The following is a 22,833-nucleotide window of genomic DNA, read 5'->3' on the forward strand; positions in this document are numbered from 1 at the left end:
AATCTAAATAAAATAGATGCAATTCATTAATTAATCATTGGAATAACATACAGGCTATGACCAGGCGAAGAATAGAAAAGTAAATTAAAAAAGAGATTATCAAAATACCTATCGGATTCACTCAACAGAACACAACATCAAAACTAAAAAACATCTAATTCGGAAATGAAATAAGTTAACATATCTCGTGAAATACAAATTTACAGTATATACATTCACTTTTAAATTAGGATGGTCATCAATGTCACTTCCTGCTCTTCGGAATTCTTGCTGGGAAGTAGTCCATACTCCTTAGCCAATAGCATCCTTAGATCCAGAGTCAGGGTGAAGATCCAGCCAATCCGAGTGCAGTAAGGCTTTTCCCCCAAAAGTTTGCCTGCCAACCCACTGTCTTGTCAATAAATGCCACTTTCAGTGGAGCATGTACAGTATTCTTAGTGAGAAACATAGCAGGAATCCACACTCGGAAAATAAAAATAAATTAAAAAATATATAGAATATGTATTTATAAAAAGAAAAACTAAATCACCTGGGTAGTTTGATTTCTGTCAAGCTGTATGTCACCAAAACCAAACTCAGTCCAGGGATTTCATCTTTTTCTCTGGGATTATATTTTTTTGTGATTTTTTTGTAATGCATTTTCTAAATATTTTGTCTTTTTTTTTGGCTTTCTGTATTTTTTTCTGTAGGCAAAAAGAAGGTTGTTCTCTTCGTACAGTATCCAGGATTGTACAGTTTTAAATGCAGGTAAACAAAATGTAAAAGTGCTTTTTTAAAGACTGTTATCCAGTGTATTGAAAGGAGTAGCAGGCACTTAAGTCAATCCCTATATTGTACAGTGGGTGTTTGACAGTAAAGCAGTTCTGTTTGTTTGTTTGTATTATTCCTGGGTTTGCTTTGTGTATCCGTTGGGGATAGAGATAGACAAGATGAAACCAACAGACAACCCCACAGGCTAGCACGCTAACAAGCTAGCGAGCTCACAAGCTAGCATACTCACAGGCTAGCGTGCTAACAGGCTAGCAAGCCAACAGGCTAGCGTGCTAACAGGCTAGCAGACCAACAGGCTAATCTGCTAACAGGCTTGCTTGCTGACAGGCTACCGCGCTAACGCCCTAGCCTGCTAACACCCTAGCACCCTAACAGGCTAGCGTGCCTTCAGCCAGGCTGGCGGCTAGCCGAGGATGTCCAGATAGACTGGCGTAGCTTTGCTCAAGGCGAAGAGTATTTTCTGTATGTCCTTGATGTTTAGCCTCTGCTGGGGCTCCTCAGCCAGCAGCCTAGCATCATGTCATACACCTCCTTAGGACACACACGGGGTCTCTCCAGCACACGGCCTTGGGTAATACACTCTATGACCTGGGGGGGAGGAGAGAGAGAGAGAGAGAGAGAGAGAGAGAGAGAGAGACAGAGAGAGAGAGAGAGAGAGAGAGAGAGAGACAGAGAGAGAGAGAGAGAGAGAGAGAGAGAGAGAGAGAGAGAGAGAGAGAGAGAGAGAGAGAGAGAGAGAGAGAGAGAGAGAGAGAGAGAGAGAGAGAGAGAGAGAGAGCGATATCACACTGTGGTCCATCATCGAGAGCCTTATTTACAGTAATATAGTAAACAACATAAACATAGCAGGCGTTTCTCTGACAGAGTCTTGCGTGGCTGGCACCCAGAAACTGCGGGGAATAATGAATGCTAAACGGTAATTACATGGGAGCAAATCCAAGGTCACACAGTACAGTTTGTGGAGGAAACGCAAATACACAACAAGGACACCATGGCAACTAACAGTTTAACAGCGTTGTACCCAAGCAGTCTGTCTCTACGAAGCTGAGGTGTTTGTACAGAGGACGGGGGTTGTATTGATTATACTGTATGAACGTTCTTGATATTGATTAGTTGTTGTGGGTTGAATATGCCTGAAGCAGTCTCTTCTTACACGCTGTGTGACAGGATCGACCTGACGCCCGAAGGCTGTCAACTCACCCCGTACCATCAGCCGTTTACTTACTATTCACTGCATGGAAAAAAGGTACATCTTGTACAACATAAAATGAGTTTTGATGCAGTGGGTAGTTTTGCAGGTGCTCTATGTTAGTCAGCAATAACTATGATAAAACACTGATCCGTAGGAAAAAAATTCGTTTATAAAGGTTGAAATAAAAATAAAAAGATTCAAATTAAAAGTTGAAAGGTTGAAACCATAATTTCAACAAAAAGAAAGAAGCTTTTTGTGTTGTGTGTGGAAAATATTTGAAATTTTGAAAAAAATAATGGGGAAAAGTTCTCCAAAATATGACCTACCCTGCCTTTAATGTAAACATTTGCCACGTCCTTACTTGACCTGGTTAATTAAAGGTTAAAAGGGGTGGAGGGTGCGAACCTCGTTATTGGCCAGCTGGAACCAGGGCTGTTTGCCGTATGTGAAGATCTCCCAGAGAATCACCCCGAAGCTCCACACATCGCTCTCCGTGGTGAACTTCCTGTACATGATGCTCTCAGGAGGCATCCAGCGGATGGGCAGCATGGTGTGACCTCCGACCTAAAGGAGGGGGGGAGGGGGATGGGAGGGAGGGAGGGAGGAGAAATAAAGAGGGAGGACCGTAGGAGAGAAAGAGAAAGGAGACCTCAGTGAATCTTAGACCCGTCCCGTCTTATGAATGAGACGTGTATCAGTTCTCCATCTCTCTGGAAAGCTGGTACAGACTGTTCTCTGAAAGCACTGCATGTCCCCCTCTTCCTGTGTGCTTCCTGTTTATCAGCAAAGGTATCGCATCTCTGAAGGTAATGGAACACAGAAAATGGCATGGCAAGAACAGCATGTCTTTGGACTCCAGTGCACTGTTCAGACAGAGTCGAACAACAGCGTTTCAAAGTCCAATATCAATGAGGAGAGTCTCCTTGCATTCCCAACTTGGTATTTTTCCCTTGATGTTAGTCTATTACACAGCCTAAACTATGATCCCATTACCTGTGAAATGGGACATGAGAACATTTCCCACTTCCCACATCCTCCATCAAGATTATGACCTAAAACCAGCTGGCTCAGTTTCTGATGCGTTCAGCTGTTTAAAGGTTGTTAAAGATGAACATTTCCATGAGATTGTACATGCTTTCAGTGCAAGGATTGTTAAGCGATTAACTATCCAGCAGACAGGTGATGCTCTGGCTGTCATCAGGAGCCTCCTGTCTGGTCTGCCCTCGACAGATGGGGACTGATGACTCTAACGGTGCCGCCACATAAGGAGCCTGGAGGAGGGCTCCTTATGTGGCGGCGGAGCCCACAAACAGGCCCTCATCCTGGGGCTCCTAGCAGGGAAACCAGGCCCCCCACCACCATGTGAGGGCAGTGGTAGCGAGATGAGTTCCTGGCCCTGAGTTGTGATCTCCAGGTTCCAGGGAAGGGGTTCAGGGTAGTCAGGGCCCCTGGGCTGTTTGCTGTGGCAGAGGCTTCACCCTCAGCCGGCTGTGGCTACGGAGAGGCTGGGGTCCAACAGACCCTGGTCCAGAGGCCCCTTCCCCGGTTTTCACAAACAGGACTAGCTCATGTGTTTGAGAACAAAGGACTATTTATTCGGTTCTGTTTTCTTCCTTTTGGGTTTCTTCTATACCCCACATGTCCAAACAGGAAACGTGTAGTGAGTCAGAAAGGAAGTCAGTAAGACAGGAAGTTTCTGACATAATAAAGTTAGGTAGTCACTATCCAAGCCAACAGTTGGACAACAAAACGGAACCGTTTTATTGCAAATGTCATCTCGACTTCCTCCATCCTCTTGGGTGACTGCCTGATGTCTCTTGCTGGTAGCCCTGCCTCTTAACTGATACAGGTCTTTACTAAGCTGCTTGTTGCAAAGAGCAATCAGACCTTAGTAACGGTCGTGTACTGTAATGCATTTCCCACTACGGTAATTAGGGAATAGCGAGTCCCCCTGGGATACGCTGATGATGTCTGTGTAATGGCTGCCTGGCCTCCCAAAGTGATGCTATCTGCTTAGGTTACACACCCTCCACCTGCAGCCCTGATCTGCACACTGGACAGCCAGACGACTCACAACAACCCTCTGTCGACTTGGAGTGACGTCGGTATAATGTTCCTCCTCTGTGTTGGAGCCACATGGATCCACATGGACGCTGTGCTGAGAGGTGAGGTAGGAGGAGTCCAAATCACACCCCTACCATCACCTGACACACACCTAGAACCCTTCCTTCCCCAGCTACAGATCAATCAGAAACATTCACACAGGATGGATGCATCCCAATCCTAGCAACCACCCCAACCTAGTAACCACCCCCACCCAAGTAACCACCCCCACCCTAGTAACCCTCACCATAGTAACCCTCATCATCCTAGCGACGATGGTAGCTCACTCTGTAGCGCCTAACCCTAGCAACCATCCCATCCTCACCCTAGCAACCATCCCCTCCCCACCCTAGCGACGGAGGTAGCTTACAGTGTAGCTTCTCACCCGGTAGTAGTCCGTGCTGTAGATGTCCCTGGACATCCCGAAGTCTCCGATCTTCACCAGCAGTCCGTTCCCCACCAGACAGTTCCTGGTGGCCAGGTCTCTGTGCACAAAGTGCTGGGACGACAGGTACATCATCCCCGCCGCGATCTGGCTGGCGATGTGCAGCATCTGGGACAGGCCCAGCTCCCCATTGGTCTGCAGGGGCTGTCCGTCAACCAGGATCATGGCGTCTGGCCCGTGGGCTCTGGGGGAGGGACCATGGGGTAAACAACCAATCAGGACGTGGGTTCATGTTGTAAGAGAAACACAATGACCAATCAGGCCTCAAGTTCATGGTATATGAGAAACACAATAACCATTAAAATATTCATGAGGCACTTAACCGTATTCAGGTCTCATAGCTCTGCAATTGTGCTATAATTAGGCCATACACAGGAAACCCTTAATTGCCATGTCATAACAATATAATGTAATTACAGATCGTTCTTTGAATCAATTCATGTGTGTGGCAGAGCGGTGCAGGTCGAGGCAACAGTCATGTAATAAAATATGTTTGAAGCTTTGTCTGACCAGACATCTGGTCCAATGAATTTCACGACAAGGCTTAATTGATAGAGGAAGTTCAACGTTGTCATCATTGTGCCAGGGGCACTGGGTGCAAACCGAATGAGATCTCTGCATGAATTGATGCCAACACATTAATGAAAACGCAATTACTGTCATGAAATTTGCACTGGCGCTACAAGCAGGGACGTCTGTCAGCTCTGCCTCACTCTCGCACAACCAATGTTCCCTGCTACCGCAAAGCATCCTGGGATTCAATAACATCCAATCATGACAGAGATAATCCATCTCATTTGCATTCTTGACACAGTTTCCTTTGTCACCACAAAATACACGGTGACAGCAGAGTGGGTTAGAAGTGCAGGGTTACATCTCTGTGTGTGTGTGTGTGTTCATACAGCGGGGAAAGGGGATGTTTACACTAGGTTAGAGGGGAACAAGTCAAACAGTTTCCTCGTTTCTTAAAGGCAGCTTCTCTCGAACACAGTCATCCATCACTGAGGATTCGGGGTGCTCACATAGAGAGACTGGGAGGGACTTGCATGTAGGAAATTACAAAGGGACTATGAGCATCCCTAAACACACACAAATGAACTACTGGGCATTGATAACACACAATGTATTCATTTAGCAGATGGGGGATTTGAACCTTAAACCTCTTGATTGGCAGACGATGCTGTAGCCCCCCCCCCCCCCCCCACAGGGTCCACCAGTTCCTCCCCAGGTCCTCCTTACCTCAGGAACTTATTGAGGTCTCCGTGCTTCATGTACTCAAACACCATGATAAGCGGGTCTCCGTCCACGCACACGCCGTAGAACTTGACAATGTGCTCGTGCTGCAGGTTGGTAAGAAGCTCCGCCTCCCTCTGGAAGTCCTTCCTGGCCGCCAGGGTGGGGTCCTTCAGGGTCTGGAGGTAGAGGGGCTCGTTAGAGAGGTCCTTCAGCGTCTGGAGGCAGAGGGGCTCGTTAGAGGGGCTTGGTAGAGGTGTGGAGAGAACACCACCTCTACGCCCCCAGACAGCTTGTGAGTGGCAGGCCGTGTGATAACGGAGTTCTTATCCTCACACTGAGATACCGCAGATCAGATCACGCCGAATCAAATGGAGGAGATGGATTTGAGGGTTTGGGTTATATGTGCCGATATGTGGGCATCTGTGAAGCTCTCAATGGCATTGCTTGTAAAATGGGATATACAAGTAACATTTGATATCAAAGATTTCAGAGATTTTCGGGACCCTGGATGTGTTCCGAGGCTAGATAATGAACAGCACGGTCACAGTCCCTGCTCCCGTCATTCAGGAGAAGCAATCCCACAGAAGAGGCACTTCTGACAGGATGTCAGAATGACCCTGCAACCAGCAGCGCACCCAGCCAGACAATCACCAGGTAATTGACTTTGTTAAGATGTTAAGATGTCCTATAAGCCTTCTGACATTTCATTACCTGTTCTTCATGAGACGTGTACGCACCGCCAAACTTCTCCTCTCTTATGTCAGGTGACATTGTGATTTCAGGTACCTTTATTGATGAGCTCCGTGTTTCTTAGATTGGTAAATATCCCGCTTGAGCTGCTGTCCTCTATGCCCCAGACGCTCTAGTTTTTCTGTGGTTTGTGGTTTATGTGTGTATACAGTATGTGTGTGTGTGTGTGGCTTTGAGGGGATTCCCTTAAGATGGCTATTGATTTCGGTGCACATGTATCGATCGCTTTAACATTTAAAAGGTTTTCTCCTCCATGTTGTTAGGGAGTGGGCTGCTGGTTGCCTCTGAACTGGAGTGCTTAAGCAGGACGATGCAGCCGGTCCCATGGGAGGGGTCTATATAAGCCATCACCTCCATGCTCTAACAACCCAGAGAGGGAAAGTGCTTGTGTGGGCTGAACACTATCAAACAAGTGATACTACAGCATGGTAACCACTGAATAATTAGTTTGTTATAATTTAATCCATTTGACAGATCCATCTCAAATCTCACCAAAAGACAAGGCCTCTATGTGTAATCTGCTCTGAGGATTTGTTTAATGTCACACTCACGCACATGAGAGTGTGTAGGGAGGGAGGGACGGGAGGGAGGGAGGGAGGGGAGGGTGGAAGGGAGGGAGGGAGGGAGGGAGGGAGAAAGGGGAGGGAGGGAAGGAGAAAGGGGAGGGAGGGAGAAAGATAGAGGAAAAGAGGAGTGTGAGAGTGAAGAAAAGAGATCTTGTGCTGTCAGTGTGCCACACTGAGACTAGCTACAGTGAACATGCTCCACATGTTGACCCCAACAATCATTAGTATCATTATTGATCCAGACACAGTCCTCGCCCGCTTCATCGATCCAGCTAAGACGTCTGTGCCTGGGCGCCCTACAACCCCCACACACAACCCAGGATCAGGTTGACATGGGTCGGGTGGGGATCCGGGCAGGGGCCCTGACCTGGGTGTCCATGTCTGGTGTAACTAAAGACTCCAGAGGGCACAGGGTGGCCCTGCGGGGCCATGGGTAATGGAGGCCCTATCTGGCTCACCAACATCCCCCCCAGCCAGGCTGCAGTGGCAGACAAGAGGGGAGGAGAAAAGAGGGGGGAGGAGAGGAGGGATAGAAGAGAGGGGGGAGGGAAGGAGAACAGAAGAGGAGAGGAGGGGAGAGAGAAAGAGAGGAGGGGTGAAGACGAGGGCAGGAGGTCTCTCTCTCTTACTTTGACAGCCACCAGCATCTTGTCCTTGGTTGGGCTCAGGTTGTAGCACTCTGCCAGGAAGACCTTCCCGAAGGCCCCCTCCCCCAGCTCCCGCTTCAGGATGATGTCACGACGCTTGATGTGCTGGACGTCTGCAGGAAGACAACCAGGAGCATGTTTACAACCAGGAGCATGTTTACAACCAGGAGCATGTTTACAACCAGGAGCATGTTTACAACCAGGAGCATGTTTACAACCAGGAGCATGTTTACAACCAGGAGAATGTTTACAACCAGGAGCATTTTTACAACCAGGAGAATGTTTACAACCAGGAGCATGTTTACAACCAGGAGAATGTTTACAACCAGGAGAATGTTTACAACCAGGAGAATGTTTACAACCAGGAGCATGTTTACAACCAGGAGCATGTTTACAACCAGGAGAATGTTTACAACCAGGAGAATGTTTACAACCAGGAGCATGTTTACAACCAGGAGAATGTTTACAACCAGGAGAATGTTTACAACCAGGAGAATGTTTACAACCAGGAGCATGTTTACAACCAGGAGAATGTTTACAACCAGGAGCATGTTTACAACCAGGAGCAGCAGCAGAAAGCTGTGTGTAGTTACTACATGACCTAGTAAGCTGCACCATGATGGAGTGTAGTTACGCACAGTTAGAAATGTGTGCATGTATGTGTCTCGCTGCATGTCACACACACACACACACACACACACACACACACAAACAGCAGGAGTTATGATCACTCAGTCTGCTTCCTAATTAGTGTGTGACTGCACTCCCAGATGTTAAACATTCTGGCAACCACATTTCAGTCGATTCCAAGTTCAAACGCTCTCAAAACCGCTCGTTCGGATACAATCACCATGGGAAATGTAACAGTTGCCATGGAGACCTGTTCTACCGCCCCCCTTGGCCGCCAACCACCGAGGACAGAAACAACAGGACGACCCTCTCTCCAATTATGCCAGCGCCGCCTCGCGACCCCTGACGATTACGCCTTGTTTTCCCGCCTGGTTCTCATCTCATCCTCATCACAGGCTGACTGGCTGCCCTCTGAACTCTGCCAGACTAGCGCGGCTCCCGCGCGGCTCCCGCGCGGCCCCAGCGCGGCCCCAGCGCGGCCCCAGCGCGGCCCCAGCGCGGCCCCAGCGCGGCCCCAGCGCGGCCCCAGCGCGGCCCCAGCGCGGCTCCAGCGCGGCCCCAGCGCGGCCCCAGCGCGGCCCCAGCGCGGCCCCAGCGCGGCCCCAGCGCGGCTCCAGCGCGGCTCCAGCGTGGCGCCGGAGGACAGACACACGGACGCAGGATGAGAAGATGATCTGCACTGAGGAGAAAACTAACACTGTGTTCTCCTGGTAAGCCCTTTTATCCTGAGGAACATACAGAGAGGGAATTGAACTTGCGAACTCTTGATCTGCAGATGAATGCTCTACCACTGAGCCATAGCCACCCCTACACAAATGCTTGTATTGAAAGCTAGACAGAGAGCAGAGCCAGTAAAATCTCCAGTAAAAATACTTTCATTTCCTTCTAATTTCTCTAGCAGTCAATCATCTCCTACAGTTCTGTTGTTTAGAAGAGTGACATGGCTGAGAGCTGTAGCCGCTTGGGGCGGCTGTGGCTCAGGGGGTAGAGAGGGTCGTCTGTTAATCGCAAGGTTGGCAGTTCGATCCCCGACTCCTCCTAGGTCATGTGCCGAAGTATCCTTGAGCAAGACTCTGAACCCCAAGTTACTCCCGATGGGCAGGTTTGGTGCCTTGCATGGCAGCTCGCTGCCGTCGGTATATGTGAGTGAGAGAGTATGAATGGGTGAATGAGAGGCAAACATTGTAAAGCACTTTGAGTGCCACTAAGGTAGAAAAGCGCTATATAAATGCAGTCCATTTACCAGTCCATTTACTCTAGAGGTCCGAATACTGCCTTCTGCTCATAAACACCTGCTAATAGCGTTGATTACCACGTCCTGTGCCTAGCCTGTATGCATGTGTGTGTGTGTGTATGTGCGTGTGGATGGGTGGATGTTTGTTTTCCAACATACAAGATAAATTGTTTGTTTTTGCTGGTTGACTCAGAGGAAGCAGAGCTGTGTCTGTGTGTGTGTGTGTGTGTGTGTGTGTGTGTGTGTGTGTACGGGCATCTGTGTGTGTGTGTGGATAAAATACTTTTTTTTTCTCTGCCCATTGATTGTGTGAATAAATCTCTTTGGATGGTTTAACAGTCTACAAGGACAAATGAAGAGACTAGGTTTTCCTGGGAAGTCTTAAAGAGCAACTTAAAGAAACACACACACCATCCCTTGCCCCACTAACAGCCCCCCTCCCACCTCCCTCGAGCTGAAAGGAGCAGAACCAAGAATTACTAAGCACCTGTACTTGTAACAAATGGCACATAAACTTGACACTTAAAACACACAAAGTCACAACTGAAATCCATCAACAACTACCGACTCACACACACAAACACTCACATCTGAAATCCATCAAACTACCCACTTACTTAACACCTTACGCCGAAACATTCGATAAAAACTCAATGTGAAGGTTTTGATGTTATTTCCTGCCCCGGCCCAGGTTCTCTCCCCCCTCCACTCAGCAGAACGGCCCAGGTTCTCTCCCCCCTCCACTCAGCAGAACGGCCCAGGTTCTCTCCCCCCTCCACTCAGCAGAACGGCCCAGGTTCTCTCCCCCCTCCACTCAGCAGAACGGCCCAGGTTCTCTCCCCCCTCCACTCAGCAGAACGGCCCAGGTTCTCTCCCCCCTCCACTCAGCAGAACGGCCCAGGTTCTCTCCCCCCTCCACTCAGCAGAACGGCCCAGGTTCTCTCCCCCCTCCACTCAGCAGAACGGCCCAGGTTCTCTCCCCCCTCCACTCAGCAGAACGGCCCAGGTTCTCTCCCCCCTCCACTCAGCAGAACGGCCCAGGTTCTCTCCCCCCTCCACTCAGCAGAACGGCCCAGGTTCTCTCCCCCCTCCACTCAGCAGAACGGCCCAGGTTCTCTCCCCCCTCCACTCAGCAGAACGGCCCAGGTTCTCTCCCCCCTCCACTCAGCAGAACGGCCCAGGTTCTCTCCCTGGTTTAGCAGGAGCGTCACAGAGATCACACAGCCCTTTAATCAATACTCCACTCTGGGACAGTCTAACGTAAGACCCAGTTCATTACGAGCAGGGGAGGGGAGGGGGGTAATGGAGAGGAGCAGCCTCTTATGTGCTGCTTTCTCTCTCTTTCTCTGCCTATCAGACTGGGGGAGGGTGCAGGGGAGGGGAGGGTGCAGGGGAGGGTGCAGGGGAGGGGAGGGTGCAGGGGAGGGGAGGGTGCAGGGGAGGGGAGGGTGCAGGGGAGGGGAGGGTGCAGGGGAGGGGAGGGTGCAGGAGTGGGGGGGTGGTGGCTTCAAAAGAAGAATAATCTTCTCTTCAGACATTTCTTCCTCTCCTTCCCCTCACTATAGAAGTCACAAGTAGCATGCTTGTTGCAGGTGTGTACAGGTATGCGTACAGGTGTGTGTACAGGTGTGTGTGGTGTAGGACTCACAGGTGGCAGGTGTGTGTACAGGTGTGTATACAGGTGTGTGTACAGGTGTGTGTCCAGGTGTGTGTGCTGTAGGACTCACAGGTGGCAGGTGTGTGTACAGGTGTGTATACAGGTGTGTGTACAGGTGTGTGTACAGGTGTGTGTCCAGGTGTGTGTGCTGTAGGTCTCACAGGTGACAGGTGTGTATACAGGTGTGTATACAGGTGTGTGTACAGGTGTGTATACAGGTGTGTATACAGGTGTGTGTACAGGTGTGTATACAGGTGTGTGTATAGGTGTGTGTACAGGTGTGTGTCCAGGTGTGTGTGTGCTGTAGGACTCACAGGTGGCAGGTGTGTGTACAGGTGTGTGTCCAGGTGTGTGTCCAGGTGTGTGTCCAGGTGTGTGTGCTGTAGGTCTCACAGGTGACAGGTGTGTATACAGGTGTGTGTACAGGTGTGTATACAGGTGTGTATACAGGTGTGTGTACAGGTGTGTGTTCAGGTGTGTTCAGGTGTGTGTGCTGTAGGACTCACAGGTGGCAGGTGTGTGTACAGGTGTGTATACAGGTGTGTGTACAGGTGTGTGTCCAGGTGTGTGTGCTGTAGGACTCACAGGTGGCAGGCTTGTTGCAGGTGTGTCCGTGTCTGAAGTACTGGGGGTTCTCGATGACGGGGATGCGTGTCATCCCGATGACCACGGCGTCGGCGCCGGCGTCCAGCGTGCACGGGCTGATGATGCCATGGTTGACGTGGTGGAGGGGGCTGGCCGAGTCCTCCTCGCCACTGATCACCGCTACTGGACCTGGGAGAGACAGACCAGTCATCAGCCTGTCAGTCTAAGACCATCATCAGTTAGAGGTTGACACTGAACCAACAGAAGCTTTATCAGCCAAGCGGCATGGCAGCAGTTTAATCGCAGCTGAATTCAGGATAAATAAATGAGACAGGGCCATTCATAATTCAGTAATATGTCTGAAAGTGGTAAGCAGTGTTTCTCCTCATAGCTGCCACTCGGAGACAAGCCTTTACTCTCTCCGCCATCAAACCTGCAGGCTCTGCAGGCACTGAAGCTACACTCTAGGGTGGATTTTGGGGGGGTGGGGGGGGGGGGCGGGGGCGATTGCCCCCTTGGTGCCCCATGCCCCCATATTCCAGAAAAATGCTGCTAAGGTGTCCCTGGATGGAGACCCCTGCAGTAGATAAAACATGATTAAATGCCCTCTACTGTGGCCCAGTGTGCGAAACGCAACTGATGCTTAACGCACACACAGGACTGAAAATATCCCTGTTGGTTCTGGCCTGCGTAGCTGCAAGTAAAGCTGTTCTTGAGTGAGGAAACTGCATCACTGTATTTAATTAACTTTCCAAACCAGAGTACACTGGCCTTGAACATTGAACACGATAGAAAAACCTGGCCAAGCAGTAGTGTGCACCAGTGTGTCCAACACCAACCTTCCGCTTGGCGACTATCCGTCGCATTAACAGAAGAGAACAGATGGATTTTAGATTGTCCTCTTAAAGAATGCATTATGCTGTGAGCATGCTTGTGAGTCCTGGGGGATGTGAAGCTGGTGTTCGACGCCTTGTCACCCGCCGCCGTGCCGACCAGCTCAAATGAAAACAAACACAGTTCCGGGATGGAAACATTTCGACAACCCTGACAGGCATCAACCCTCCAATCATGAACATCAAATCAGAACCTGAACGTGACAACAAACTCTATTAGACGCTGATGCAGGTGGTTGACTAGAGCCGGGAAAGAACAGTAATGTCAGTTGTCATCAACTAACTGCATGTGGATTGTATTCTCTACACATGCATCCACAATCTAATAGGTTGATCTGATTTCACTGTGACTACAATGACATTCTCCTTGTACCCTTCCTGTCTCCCACTGTCTCCATCCTTCTTCCTCGTTACCTCTCTCTCTCTTTATTTCTCTCTTCTTCCCTCTCTGAAATTCCTCCCCATGTCTCTTTATAAAAAGATGACTATTTCTGGGCTTATAGAACCACTGGGACAGAGAGAGGAACCTGGCACTAGAACCACTGGGACAGAGAGATGAACCTGGCACTAGAACCACTGGGACAGAGAGAGGAACCTGGCACTAGAACCACTGGGACAGAGAGAGGAACCTGGCACTAGAACCGCTGGGACAGAGAGGGGAACCTGGCACTAGAACCGCTGGGACAGAGAGAGGAACCTGGCACTAGAACCGCTGGGACAGAGAGAGGAACCTGGCACTAGAACCACTGGGACAGAGAGAGGAACCTGGCACTAGAAACGCTGGGACAGAGAGAGGAACCTGGCACTAGAACCGCTGGTACAGAGAGAGGAACCTGGCACTAGAACCACTGGTACAGAGAGAGGAACCTGGCACTAGAACCACTGGGACAGAGAGAGGAACCTGGCACTAGAACCACTGGGACAGAGAGGGCTACTAGCTTGGATAACACCTAGATTCTATTGTGTGTGTCATTTACATTGGTGAGGGGAGGTAGATATGTTCAGCGCCATGTTAGTTTGTCTCTCACCTGACAGGCTGCACTCCATCTGTCTCTCCTTAATGTACGTAGTGGATTAAAGATAACGTAACGGTCATATTGGACCACTGTTTTAAAGGCCCACACATCAATAAAAGTGCTTGAATCAATTTTTCTAAGTGGTAGGATAGAAGGATGGATATCACCCAGAGTGATGAATTCATAGTAAGACAATACGCTCCACCCATCTCTCTCTCCCTACCTCTCTCCCTCCCTATCTCCCTCCCTGTCTCTCTCTCTCTCTGTCTCTGTCTCTCTCTCTCTCTGTCTGTCTGTCTGTCTGTCTCTCTCTCTGTCTCTTTCTGTCTCTTTCTGTCTGAGTGTTGAGGGAGGGTGTGGGGGAGAGAGAAATAGAGAGAGAGTGAGCGAGAGTGTTGAGGGAGGCTGTGGGGGAGAGAGAGTGAGAGAGTGTTAAGGGAGGGTATGGGGTAGAGAGGGAGGGTGTGAGGTAGAGAGAGTGAGTGAGTGTGGGTGTGGAGTAGAGAGGGAGGGTGTGAGGTAGAGAGAATGAGTGAGTGAGGGCGTGGGGTAGAGAGAGAGAGTGAGGGTGTGGAGTAGAGAGTGTATGTGCTCTAGCCTCCTGCCTGTTGTGAGTCCAGGTGTGGTGGTGAATACTAATGCTGCCGCGATGTTACATAAGCACTAATGAAGACGCGTAGAGGGCTCCTTCAGACTAGCTCGCTGTGTCTGGAGTCGACTTCTGATGAAAGCAGCTTCTGTGGACAGAGTTACTCCTCAGTATAAATAGAGACCACCCACGCCACGGCTCGGCTAGCTTTTCGGTGGCGTCGCAGACTAGACTGGTGTTTAGAAAGGTGGTTAGTGGTGTGGGCCAGTGAGAGCAGCCAGTGTTCAACCCTAGAGTGACTTGCTGTGAGCGAGAGACACGACACCTGTTACATTTCATCGATTCAGAGAACCAGGATTTGAAGAGAATTTTATCAAAAATAAATATGTATATGAACATTTAATATTATTAAAACTTATTGTATATCATTTTTGCATCATTAGTCTCAACAGAGACTGAACAGAGACTCAAGTTCAGCTGTCCTCAGAGCTCTATCAATCCTTCACCAGCAACCGCCGCAATGTATCATGGGTAAGACTGAGGACTTAAATAACCTATTTCAGAGATGAATACTCCCTCCGCACAGCCCACTGCTGAGGGGACAATTCTACGCTACTGCCAAAAAGGAAACATAATTTTAAAGCACTTTCTTCTTCTTCAATGGCTGAACAAAGCCAATTTATTAAGATACTGAGATGGTGGGTTGACAGCCAAGAGTTCTCTGGCAGGAAGACCGTGACGAGGTGAAAGAGGGACAGAAGGGATGGAGGGATGGAGAGAGAAAGAGAGAGAGAGATAGAAGGAAAGAGAAAGACAACACAAGTAAGAGTGAAAAAGAAAGAGGAGAGAGAGGAGGGAGAGAAAGGAGACAAACCACAAGATAACTACACAGTCAACACTGGTACACTGCTATTTGCCGTCGAAATAATTAATAATTACTCTCGGCTTATAGCCCAGAATCCATGATTATCCATGCTAATTAGTAAGCCCTCTGTTCTCCAGGACATGCCTGAGATACAGCATGGCGTCACACATGGAGTTAACAGGCTCATTCTCTCAGTCTCACATGTAAGAGAGTCCAACACAGCAGAATGATGCCTAGCTCATACATAACCATGAACACAGTCAACATGCTAAACTAGACTTGGTGAGGAAGTTGAACTCAGTCCAGGACACAGACCAAGATGTGAATAAATCAGTTAACTGAGTAACGTCTGACCTGTGCAGGTGTTCTGCACTGTACAGCTGTGATGGCTGCATTACTGAGGACGGAGCTGCAAACAGCCAACCAGGGAAGCAGAGTGACAGAGCAGGTTCAGACAGAGCAGGTTGAGGTTCAGACTGAGCAGGTTCAGGTTCAGACTGAGCAGGTTCAGGTTCAGACAGAGCAGTTTCAGGTTCCGACAGAGCAGGTTCAGGTTCAGACTGAGCAGGTTCAGGTTCTGACTGAGCAGGTTCAGGTTCAGACTGAGCAGGTTCAGGTTCCGACAGAGCAGGTTCAGGTTCAGACTGAGCAGTTTCAGGTTCCGACAGAGCAGGTTCAGGTTCAGACTGAGCAGGTTCAGGTTCTGACAGAGCAGGTTCAGGTTCTGACAGAGCAGGTTCAGGTTCAGGTTCTGACAGAGCAGGTTCAGGTTCCGACAGAGCAGGTTCAGGTTCAGACTGAGCAGGTTCAGGTTCTGACAGAGCAGGTTCAGGTTCTGACTGAGCAGGTTCAGGTTCTGACAGAGCAGGTTCAGGTTCAGACTGAGCAGGTTCAGGTTCTGACTGAGCAGGTTCAGGTTCTGACAGAGCAGGTTCAGGTTCAGACTGAGCAGGTTCAGGTTCAGACTGAGCAGGTTCAGGTTCTGACAGGGCTCTGGAGGCACTAAGCTTCTCTGCAGTCTCAGAAACCTGTTTAAAGCAGCGAGAGAACCAGCCCATACATCACTCAGCATCACTGACCCAATAAAGAGAAGAGCAGCACGGCAGGAGAGGTGGAGGAGAGAGGAGGATAAGAGGAGGAGAGAGAGGGAGGGTGACAGGGTTCACAATCAGAAGTACTGAAGAGAGACTGTCTGGGGGGGAGAGAGACTGTCTGGAGTAGAGAGAGACTACCTAGAGGAGAGAGAGACTACCTGGAGGATAGAGAGACTACCTGGAGGATAGAGAGACTACCTGGAGGAGAGACTACGTAGAGGAGAGAGAGACTACCTGGAGGAGAGACTACGTAGAGGAGAGAGAGACTACCTGGAGGAGAGACTACGTAGAGGAGAGAGAGACTACCTGGAGGAGAGACTACGTAGAGGAGAGAGAGACTACCTGGAGGAGAGACTACGTAGAGGAGAGAGAGACTACCTGGAGGAGAGACTACGTAGAGGACAGACACTGAGGAGAACCCGCTCTCTGTCACCCACAACAAGTCTGGATGAAATCACAAGTTTAAACCATAATCAAGTTGACTTGCACATAAGCCTTTTGTTTTTGTTTATTCCGCCTGAAACATTTGGAGTCAAACAAAGGACGTAGCCCTCCCCCACAGCCCTCCCCCACAGCGACTCTGTCAAACATCAGGGTGCCCTTGATTCGTCTCTCGCAGCAACACAACCAAGGGATCAGTCCTGTAACTGCCAACCGCGAAGCGAATCGAATGCACCTCGATTCTCTTCAAATACTTTGATGTAATTGTTCCGTGTGATTGAGGGAGGTGTGGGACCCCGATAGAGAGGATCTGAAGGGCACTCCTCTGCCCCCCCCGCCCCCCGCGCCCGCACACGGTGACTAACAGACACAACCCCATGGCCCCAGGAGGAAGCGCCACTTCTACCGCCCGGAGCAAAGTAGGACCAGCGTTATTTATATCCTGTACACAACTACAGCCCATGTGGATTTGCACAAAAAAGCACAGAGACGCTGTGTGTGTGTGTGTGTGTGTGTGGTGTGTTGTCACATGCGTGCAGGAAGGACAAAGCTACTCCAACCTAGCCAGAGGGGACAAATACAGAGCCAACACCAACACACACACCCACATACACCACACACTACACAAACAGTGACCAGAGAGAGAGACACACACACATTGAATGAAGTCTCTAAGTGCTACTTCGATGTTGAGTAGCCATTATTGTTGCTGTTGTTTTTCAAAAAGAAATTATAGTCTGTCTATTTTAAATAATGTGTCTGGACTGTATGTGGCTGACATTGCATATTGTGACATGTCTGCACAGAGAAAAAACTATTCCCCCCCCCCCCCCACACACACACACAAACACGCATGAACACGACATGACCCAACGACATGCCCTAACAAAGAAACAACATCACATCAATAAAACCATTTGTATGGCCTCTGGGATCCCTGCCTCGATTAAACCACAGTGGAGGCCTCGTAATATCGACCCTGATGACTAATGCTACCTACAGTACCAGATTGCCGACACACAAACACAGACGCACTCGTGCATGCACAAACACACACACACACACAAGTTGCTGTTGTGAGTCATAAACCATGTGCTCTAATCACACATCTCCTAGATTGCTTATTGCTCCTTGATCTCCAGGTGGAGAGGACAGCTTCTCTCCTTCCATTCATCCCTCCTTTATCTCTATTTCATCCCTGCTTCATCCATCCTTCAGCTCCCCTAGCCTCTACCAGCACTGCCTCTACTCAGCACAGCCCACCCCTGCCTCTACCAGCACTGCCTCTACCCAGCCCAGCCCTGCCTCTACCCAGCCCACCCCTGCCTCTAGCCAGCCCAACCCTGCCCTGCCTCTACCCAGCCCAACCCTGCCTCTACCCAGCCCACCCCTGCCTCTACCCAGCCCACCCCTGCCTCTAGCCAGCCCAGCCCTGCCCTGCCTCTACCCAGCCCAACCCTGCCTCTACCCAGCCCAACCCACCCCTGCCTCTACCCAGCCCACCCCTGCCTCTACCCAGCCCAGCCCTGCCGCTACCCAGCCCAGCCCTGCCTCTACCCAGCCCAACCCCTGCCTCTACACAGCCCACCCCTGCCTCTACCCAGCCCACCCCTGCCTCTACCCAGCCCTGCCTCTACCCAGCCCTGTCTCTACCCAGCCCACCCCTGCCTCTACCCAGCCCAGCCCTGCCTATACCCAGCTCCACACAGAGTAGGAGCAACAGGAGGAAGTATAAATCTCTTATTCTAATGACCTCTAAGAGTCATCATGGTGCTGGGTTTGGTGGTTCTTCATTCTGTTTATGTCTCTTCTCCACCCTGCTGCCACCCCTGCCAGCCGCCCAGGAGTGTAAATTATTGTCCCTGCAAGAGGGGGACAGAGTGTCTCTGAGGAGTAGCTACGGCAACCGTTAACCATACTTCATGTCACATCGACCACAACGCCAGCAGCCAAGACAACTCATCTCCCCCTCCCTCCATCTATCCCTCCCCCCTCTCTCTCCCTCCAACCCCCTCTCCCCCACATCTCTTCCTAACCCTCTCCCTCCATCTCGCCCACCCCCCCTCCCTCAGTGCTGTGTTGGCGCAGGAGGGGAGGTGAAGAGAGGAGAAGAGAGGAGCGGAGCGTAAATCAGAAAGAGGAGTGACGACCACACGCATCCATCGCACTAGGAAAACATTTCCCTGATTGTGTGGCGCGTTGCTGCGGCGATGACCGGTGCCTGTGGCAGGTGGTGGACTCCTCCTGCATGCTAATATAGCTGTCCTCCTTCGCTCTCTCTCTCTTCCCTCGCTTTCTCTCTCCACACTCCTCTCTTCTACTCCTCTCCTCTCCCTCCCTCCCCCTTTATTTCTTTCTCTAGAGAGCACAGATATGACACAAACACACACACACACCTGCACACTCATGCAGGTGGCCCAGCGTATCCAATCACATAGAAGGAACAGAGGATGAGACTGGTGCACAGAGAGAGGAGGAGGAGGAGGGGAGGAGGGGGGGATAAGGAGAAGAGGAGGATTGATCTGTATAATGTGATCCAGGGTCAAGTGGGTGTTATAACTGGGGTGGGGTTGAAAAGGCATCGTTTACAGGTCCATGTGACTGTCCATGTTATCATATGAGATGACATTCCTTTATTTACATTTATCACCTACATGGGTGAGGGTCTAGGGTGTGTGAGTGTGTGTGTGTGTGTGTAGGTGTGTGTGTGTAAGAGGGTGTGTTAGGGAGTGGGGGTAAGGGTTAAGTTAACGAAGGCCAGCATTCAATCAGGTTTCAGGATACACTCTCTTACCCTTTTCAACCCACTTACAGTCCCTCTCTCTCAATCCATCTCTCTAATCATGTGCTTTCTCTCTTCAGAGGTGACCTTTTCAGCCCTGCGTGTGCGCATGTGTGTGAGTATCAGAGAGAGAGAGAGAGAGTGACAAGAAGAGGAGAGAAAAATAAAGGAAACAGAGATTGAGAGAGAGATTGAGAGTGTAGAGTGCAGACAGTGGGGAATAGTAGGCTATGTTAATAGACAGGTAGAGACACAGGTATGTAAAGACAGGTAGGTAGAGACAGGTAGGTAGAGAGACAGGTATGTAGAGTCAGGTAGATAGAGAGACAGGTATGTAGAGTCAGGTAGGTAGAGTCAGGTAGGTAGAGAGACAGGTATGTAGAGTCAGGTAGGTAGAGTCAGGTAGGTAGAGAGACAGGTAGGTAGAGAGACAGGTAGGTAGAGTCAGGTAGGTAGAGAGACAGGCAGGTAGAGTCAGGTAGGTAGACTCAGGTAGGTAGAGTCAGGTAGGTAGAGAGACAGGTAGGTAGAGAGACAGGTAGATAGAGTCAGGTAGATAGAGAGACAGGTATGTAGAGAGACAGGTATGTAGTCAGGTAGATAGAGAGACAGGTATGTAAAGTCAGGTAGGTAGAGGAGGTAGGTAGAGAGACAGGTAGGTAGAGAGACAGGTAGATAGAGTCAGGTAGATAGAGAGACAGGTATGTAGAGAGACAGGTATGTAGTCAGGTAGATAGAGAGACAGGTATTTAAAGTCAGGTAGGTAGAGGAGGTAGGTAGAGAGACAGGTAGGTAGAGTCAGGTAGGTAGAGCCAGGTAAATAGAGAGACAGGTATGTACAGTCAGGTAGATAGAGAGACAGGTAGGTAGAGAGACGGGTATGTAGAGTCAGGTAGGTGGAGATAAGGGTGGGTTGAGACAGACAGAAAAACAGACAGACAGGTAGACAGGTAGGTAAATAGACAGGTAAACAGAGAGACAGACAGACAGGGAAGTACAGAGACAGGTAGGTAGGAAAGAAGGAAGGAAGGTAGGAAGGAACACCACTAAAAGAAGACAGATGGAAGGATGGGTCACAGTCATCCGCCTGAACATGAGGATAAAAGAGAATCGTTGAGTGATGACAGCTTATGTCTACAAGAGAAAACACAAGTCCTCACTCTCTCTTCTCTCCCTCCTCCTCACCATCTCTCTTTTCTCTCCCTCCTTCTCTCCCTCCTCCTCACCATCTCTCTTTTCTCTCCCTCCTTCTCTCCCTCCTCCTCTCCAGCTCTCCATCCTGCTCTCCATCTCTCTCTTCTCTCCCTCCATCTCCATTCTTGGACCCGTTCTCTCTCTCTCTCTCTCTCTCTCTCTCTCTCTCTCTCTCTCTCTCTCTTTCTCTCTCTCTTTCTCTCTCTCTTTCTCTCTCTCTCTCTCTCTCTCTCTCTCTCTCTCTCTCTCTCTCTCTCTCTCTCTCTCTCTCTCTCTCTCTCCGTTCCTTCTCTCCATCTCTCCCTCTGTAGGTGGACATGCTCCAGAGAGATGAGTAGGACCCATCTCTGACAGATAATACATGTAGTCCAAGCTGTGGTGACAGCCTTCAATTTTCTTGTTATGTACATACCTCTGTGTGTGTGTGTGTGTGTGCACATACAGTATGTGTGAGTGTTTGAGTGACTGTGCGTTCCTACAGTATGTTCCTGTGAGAGTATGTTTTCATTTGAGTATGCTTGTGTGTGTGTGTGTGTGTGTGTGTGTGTGTGTGTGTGTGTGTGTGTGCGTGTGTGGCAGAACAGACAGAGCAATCACAGCAGATCCTAAACTGTTAGGACAGGTCAAGGTTTTTCATTTCAAACCCATCAGCGTGTTAGAACTGACGTTCCCTTTACTACCCTACACTCACACACCCTCACACTCACTCACACACACTCACACACATGCCGCATCCATCCCCTTCTCCCCCCATCCCTCCCTTCCTGTCTCCTCCTCTGACTCTACACTGTGATTGGTTTACTGGGGAAGTTGAAGTGATGTCAGCAGTTTGACAGAGGTGTGCAGAAGACAACATATCAACAACATCAACAAAAACAACAGCAGCCATGCATCAGCCATGCATCAGCATGCATCAGCCATGCATCAGCCATGCATCAGCATGCATCAGCAATGCATCAGCATGCATCAGCATGCATCAGCATGCCCTAGGGTGTCTCTTGTCTATCATGCGGAGTGCGTTTGTGCGTGTGCACGTGTCTCTTTGTGTCTGCGTATTTCCTGTCACTGTCCGTCCAATCAGAAAGTCCCAGATGCCAGGGAAACAGGAAAAGATGTCACCCCTACTGTTCCACATCCAAACAATTCACTCAACAAAATGACTTTTGTACCACTGTAGAATCTGATCTGCTCCTGGAGAATCTGGGGCTGATATCGTCCATATTCAAATCTCCTCTGAACGGAGATTTATTCCCATCCAGATGGTGGTGACTATATTGATCCATTCCCATCCAGATGGTGATGACTATATTGAGAGTATTACCTGGGCTCACTCACTCCAGTTATTTTAATCTGGTCTAACAGGAAGTGCTAGCTGCTGTTATATCCTGGCATGTGTCCGAGACTTCCTGAATGCAGGCCAGAGTTGCATTAGCAGGCGCTGAGCATCCACACACACACACAACCTGACACATACACACAAACACACACCATCTGCTCCTTGAGATGGTTTTAAAACCACTGATATAACAGATCTGTCTGATGTGTGAATAGGGGCTCCTTCAAAAACAAACTTTGCATAAACGCACAAACACCATGCTCCTGTGAGAGATGGGATGAGACGAAGCAATGCTGCTCAATAAAATCAATCATTTTAATTTTTCCTTTCCCCAAAAGGTGGAAGTCAGTGTGTTCGGTCACGATCGTTAAGCTCGTTGTGCTCGTTAAGCTCGTTAAAACAACAGATTCACGTTCTCTTTTTACATCCCACATGATCTTGAGATGTCCGATTAGAACGTAGCAGGGGAGAACAGGAGAGAGCGAGGACTAGAACCTAGAGGGAACAGGAGAGAGAAAGGACTAGAACCTAGAGGAGAACAGGAGAGAGAGAGAGAGAGATAGAGAGAGTGAGGACTAGAACCTAGAGGGAACAGGAGAGAGAGAGGACTAGAACCTAGAGGAGAACAGGAGAGAGAGAGAGACAGAGAGAGAGAGAGGACTAGAACCTAGAGGAGAACAGGAGAGAGAGAGAGAGAGAGAGACAGAGAGAGAGAGAGAGAGAGGACTAGAACCTAGAGGAGAACAGGAGAGAGAGAGAGAGAGACAGAGAGAGAGGACTAGAACCTAGAGGAGAACAGGAGAGAGA

General features: G+C 49.6%; 1 protein-coding gene across 1 annotated transcript; it reads right to left on the reverse strand.

Moving 5' to 3' along the window:
• Positions 1 to 1,174: 1,174 nt before the first annotated feature.
• ntrk3a (neurotrophic tyrosine kinase, receptor, type 3a) lies at positions 1,175 to 16,251 on the reverse strand. Its single transcript, XM_067234145.1, is given in 8 exon segments — positions 1,175 to 1,272; positions 1,275 to 1,359; positions 2,369 to 2,527; positions 4,452 to 4,695; positions 5,751 to 5,962; positions 7,693 to 7,823; positions 11,817 to 12,005; positions 15,636 to 16,251. Coding segments are annotated over 8 exon segments (1,734 nt in total).
• Positions 16,252 to 22,833: the final 6,582 nt, after the last annotated feature.

The sequence above is a fragment of the Osmerus mordax genome, chromosome 4 (assembly GCF_038355195.1).
Source record: "Osmerus mordax isolate fOsmMor3 chromosome 4, fOsmMor3.pri, whole genome shotgun sequence".
Classification (NCBI taxonomy): Eukaryota; Metazoa; Chordata; class Actinopteri; order Osmeriformes; family Osmeridae; genus Osmerus; species Osmerus mordax.